Below are 4,916 nucleotides of genomic sequence, written 5' to 3' on the forward strand. Positions count from 1 at the left end.
AGCAGTTCTATAATGTCTATGATTCCCTACGGTCTTTCCGCCTTGATTTTTCCATATTATTCTGTATTGACCCTTATGAACCAGAAATACCATCTTCTAAATGTTCTTGGCTCTCTGGAATTCAACTTGTTTCTCCTGAACTGTGAGGACTACTATTCATCAAAACCAGATGAAATATCAATGCTTCCTCCATAAGAGATCTTCAGTGAAAGCCTAAAAAGAGAGGTGGTTAATAGCAAACATATCCAGAACTGGTCTAATACTCAAGTTGTAAGGAACAGGAGTAAGATCAAGGAATTCCAGCAGATTTGCTTAAATCCTGTAAATCCGACTTAGGAGGGTAGAACAGCTAGTCAGCTTTTGTTTAATTCTTGATCTCTGCAGCTTCTTAACCAGTGGGCTCAGCACCAGAACCCCCAGTTTTCTTTTCTTCCCCAGCAACAGCATCACGGGGTGGTACAAATCCTGAACTCAGAGAGGACAATGTCACTCACTGTAGTTACACATATGAACTATTAATGGAATGATCCCCAATGTAAGCATGTCACAGAACGTGTTTAAACATGCAATACAAGCTTAACAGTGAGATACAGGGAAATGGCAGCAGCTCAAATTGCCAAGAGCAATCAGTAACTGGAGGTTTCTCGGTTACAGCACGGGATCCTGAGACAAAAGAATTGCTAGAGTACTTCTTTCACAAGAAGCACTGTAAAATCTGGGTGCATTTGAAAAGTATTCTCTTTCATTCCTTCTTCCTCCAAACAAATGCATTTCTTTAAGGACTAGAAAACCTTAGCATAGTAATTTCAAGCTTACAGTAGACATGTAAAAAATGAGAAAAAACCCCAGATAACTTGTGAAGTTCACTGTGAAGCAGTAAAATCAAAAAATGGCTGTCCAGATTAGTGGGAGACATGCAAAACTTCCAAGTAAGAACAGAACAAAAAAGTGTTAGTTTCTCTGCTACAGCCTCTTATATAGAGAGTTCTTCACAGGCACTGGAATTTGGTACATTTAGCACATCTGCTAGCTTAAGAGATGCAAAATTATACTTGTATTGTAAGTTTTAATAAAAAGAAAGAAAAACCATCATCAACAGAAGTCAAGTTACAATTCATTGGTCCCTCACTCCCAACTCAGCTTGTCTCCTTCAGACACAAAGAATCAGCAAGTAGCTCTCCTTTTCAGAGAGCATCTTTTGGACTGAAAATCCAAAACGTCATAGAACCAAAGTGTTTTCCCAAACTTAGATTTGGAAATCATGTTCTTACTGACTTCAAGTCCTCTGAAAGACCCAGTTATGCCATAATAGCAGCAATAGAATAGGCTACCCTGTGGGATAAGCCACTAATAAGCCATTGTAACAGGTAAACAAAAATTGCTTCAGTAACTTGAAAGTGTACACTTGACCAGTATTTATGTGAAGAACAGAAATCAGTCTGGGGCTCCAGAGAAGTCAGCTCCAACTCCATGAAAACTCTAGCTACATGCAGGTAGCCATAGTCTGTGTGCTCCCGACTTCCTTCTTACTCTTTTTCTTTACATCCAAGAATTAGTGACATAAATGGTTGTATCATTAGTTCTCTGAGGCCCTGCATTTTTCTAACCAATTAAGTACTGGTCCTAAAACAACAGGGACCTGCCTGCAGTTTTGTGGTACTCCAGTGATAAAAAAATCTAAACAAATAATTAATTACATAATTTCAGTATCAGTCCATGCTTGAACTTTCTCTTCCCCTTTTAGCTTTTTTACCAAAACAATGGAGCATTTTCTTGTGGCTTATGAGTTGCTCAAGCCAAACAAGAGTTTTACGTTTTTATTATAGTACAGGCAACATAATGGATCTGACATGGCACCATATCTGTCCCACCTGCAAGGCAGAGGGCCTAAATCACAAGCTTCTGTGTTAAAGTTATATTTGATCCTTACCAATGTATTGTGTATTAACAAGGTATTTTGCTGAAGATTACTTCCTCATTCTACAGCCTTCTTGTACAGCAGCAGGAATTAAAAAAATTTTAAGAGGAATCAAATTGCATATACATATGTGTAGGAGTATGAGTCATGAGATTACTAACACTTTTAAATTGTCTCAGTGTCTGGGCCTAAGCACTTTTTGATAGCAGCTCAAAAGTTAGTTAGGCAGGAAGCTTATACATGAGGAAAAGTCACCCCCTAACTGTTGGAAAAGGCATTTACATGCATTCCTAGAAGATTTCATTTCTCAGTGAGGGCCTGACTCCACACTGTGGCTAGTGTGGAGTACACTCCAGAAATCTCAAGACCAGAAGACCCAAGAATCTCATGAACAAAGTCAGCTGATGGTCAAGATGGGTGGGTTTTGCTCTGGAAACGGAGATGTGGTCAAGATCCACACAGCAGCGCTGACAGATACCACCTGAAATCAAATGCTCACTCAAGTTTACTTTTCACTTTTTTTGCCAAAGACACCAATTTTAATTGCTTGTCTGCAGTCCCTTTAATCAAGCACATTATACATAACGTGTGATCTGAGGAAACCTCCTCAGGAGCTTGTTCACTTTGCTTGAAGTTAAGTCTCCCCTGGATGACAGGATGTCCTCATTTTGATTCTTGCGCTCTTTCTGAAAGAGAAAAAACAATCTCAAAATATTACCTTTGCTTATTTGCAGAGCTGATGCCCACCCCCAAAGGCTACTACCAATTTTACTGGGATGTTTCTTTCAGAAGAATGCTATTTCTTTAAGGAACACTTAGAGCAGCACTTAGTTCAATACTCACTAGGCTTTCAAAAGCTGATGAACTTTAAATGATATGACTGACTGACATCTTGCAAAGATGATTCTTCCATATTCTTAGTTAACAATATTATAAACTTATAGCAACAACTCAGATTTTTTTCTTTTTAATTTCTGTTATTCGATTTGATTCTTTGTAATCTACCAAATAAACTGGGGACAATTTTTTATTTATGCTGTCAAACAGCAACAATAAATGACTATTTATTAAATGATGGTACTGTTAATAAAAAAAATTGAAACTTGAAATCAGTTTAAGGAGAAGTTTAGTACATATACTTACCTGTAGTTTGCTTTTGAAACTGACTTGATTTCAAGTTTATCATACAGCTGGAAACCTCTAATTTCCAAGCAATATGAAATTTATTTTTCAAGAAAATGTATAGCCTTCAAAGAAACAGCCTTAAAGAACTCCTGATTTTTAGAGAATCAAGAACAGCTGTAACTACCCCTCTGTATCCTGAAAATTCTGTTTGTTATTAGGATTATTGAAACTACTGGTTATGTCTCTACCACCTTGTCTCCACCCTCACCCCTGCAAGCACAGAACTATTTACAGATTTATGACAGATTGGAATTTGGGAATCCAAAATTTCTTCCACTGTTTAGATAATGCAGGTATTGGATTGGCACCCAAGTCAGCTATTTCTTAATTTTATGAATCAGAGCAGTTGCAGAAATTTACTTACACTGTACATCTCCCCAACTACAATATAATCCACATCTCACACCACACAAATCAGTTCTACCTAACAGCTCCAAATTGTGCACTCATTCAGAACTATCGTATCATATGGAGAAGAACAGTGACTGTTATTATTTCATTAGGCCTGAAGCTCTAGAGATTAAAAACTGAAGAAATCAAAAGAAGTGACCTAAGTCAGTGTCAATTGAGAGCAACTGAGCTCTACTTCAAGAATTTGACAACACAAAAAGGACTGGATGGGACTATTGTTTCATCCCTAGTTATAACATACCAAACATCCAGTCCCTTCCTACAGTCCTTTATTTTCATTCTAATTTAATTTAATTTATTTTCATTCTAATTTAATTTAATTTAAACTTAACTTCTGCATTCAAAAAGGAAGGATTGCACATTTGCTCTACACCATCCTGTATCTCTCCTACAGTTCAAATGGGTTACCACCACCAATCAAGCTGTTCTGAGAACATTATAACTACAGAATTAATACACAGAAAAAGTGACTGAGTGCTTCCTCCTTCCCTACTACTAGCCTTTAAGAACACAAAAAAGGCCTTAGTTACTTCTGCCTTTGCCACGCATTCATGGAATATCCGGATCTCCTCAGCACAAGCTGTATCGTTGAAGTCATTCTGTTTCCAGCAGGCCATCATTACCGACATCTCTGTAATGCATGTCGCCTCTAGAAGGGAAAGACACAACCAAGAACCTCATGTGTTTGGGATGTCATGCTAACAGCCTCCGCAGTGCATGAATCTCCAGAGAGAAGTTTAAGGTGGGGTAGAGGCAGGGGAGAAAAAACGACACATCTCTTTGTTTTGTGTAGAGAAGATGTTGCTGCTAGCACAAAGATTAGCACCATTGCTGCCATCACGCCCGATTGAGTTCTAAACGTAAATGCTTTGTTGAAACGTAACAAAGCGTTTTACATGTGTGATTCACATACGGAGTATCACAAGACGCAAATTTAGGGCTGTTGTATGAGAAAGTAATCTTTCCAAAAGAACCCGTGTGCTAATTCTATGGCACAAACCAGACCCCTTCCCCACCGCTGTCCTGGCAATTCCGGGCGTCAACTCGACCCAGCCCTGGCACCACCGTGACCCTTTCCAGGGCGAAGCAGCAGGAGAGCGACGGGACAGCTCCCACCAGCGGCAGTTTACTCCTCAAGAGCTGCAGGTCCCATCCCCCGCCGTTCCTCCCCGGGGAGGGGGCATTTAACGGCCTGGCACCAGGAACTCACCTCCCGCCTGCTCCCTGCGGTTCGCTACCTTGTTGGCCAGCACCAGCGGCCGGGTAGGGCGGAGAACCGGGGGCCGCTTCTTCTGCCGCCACTGCCCGGAGACCCAGCGGATGACCCAGGCCGGGTACACGGGCGCCGCCATGTTTTTTGCGCCAGGCCGCGCGGATAGCAGGCCCCGGCCCCGCCCTCCCG

At 40.6% G+C, this 4,916-nt stretch overlaps 1 protein-coding gene across 1 annotated transcript; it reads right to left on the bottom strand.

Annotated features, from left to right (window-relative positions):
- Window positions 1-646: 646 nt before the first annotated feature.
- On the bottom strand, window positions 647-4,910 carry CHCHD1 (coiled-coil-helix-coiled-coil-helix domain containing 1). Its single transcript, XM_026851280.1, has 3 exons — window positions 4,725-4,910; window positions 4,045-4,163; window positions 647-2,604 (listed from the first exon to the last, which is right to left on the bottom strand). Exons 1-3 carry the CDS (start codon window positions 4,864-4,866, stop codon window positions 2,494-2,496), a joined length of 372 nt encoding a protein of 123 aa, XP_026707081.1. The 5' UTR covers window positions 4,867-4,910; the 3' UTR covers window positions 647-2,493.
- Window positions 4,911-4,916: the final 6 nt, after the last annotated feature.

Source organism: Athene cunicularia, assembly GCF_003259725.1.
Source record: "Athene cunicularia isolate RWA chromosome 6 unlocalized genomic scaffold, athCun1 chr6_part1, whole genome shotgun sequence".
Classification (NCBI taxonomy): Eukaryota; Metazoa; Chordata; class Aves; order Strigiformes; family Strigidae; genus Athene; species Athene cunicularia.

Excerpts from the sequence above, each read along its gene's own strand:
- CHCHD1 (XM_026851280.1), bottom strand. The coding sequence starts at position 4,866 with ATGGCGGCGCCCGTGTACCCGGCCTGGGTCATCCGCTGGGTCTCCGGG. Across the intron at positions 4,164-4,724 it reads CCGCAGGGAGCAGGCGGGAG|AGGCGACATGCATTACAGAG; the intron begins GTGAGTTCCTGG and ends TTTCCCTTCTAG. Across the intron at positions 2,605-4,044 it reads AATGCGTGGCAAAGGCAGAA|AAAGAGCGCAAGAATCAAAA; the intron begins GTAACTAAGGCC and ends TTTCTCTTTCAG.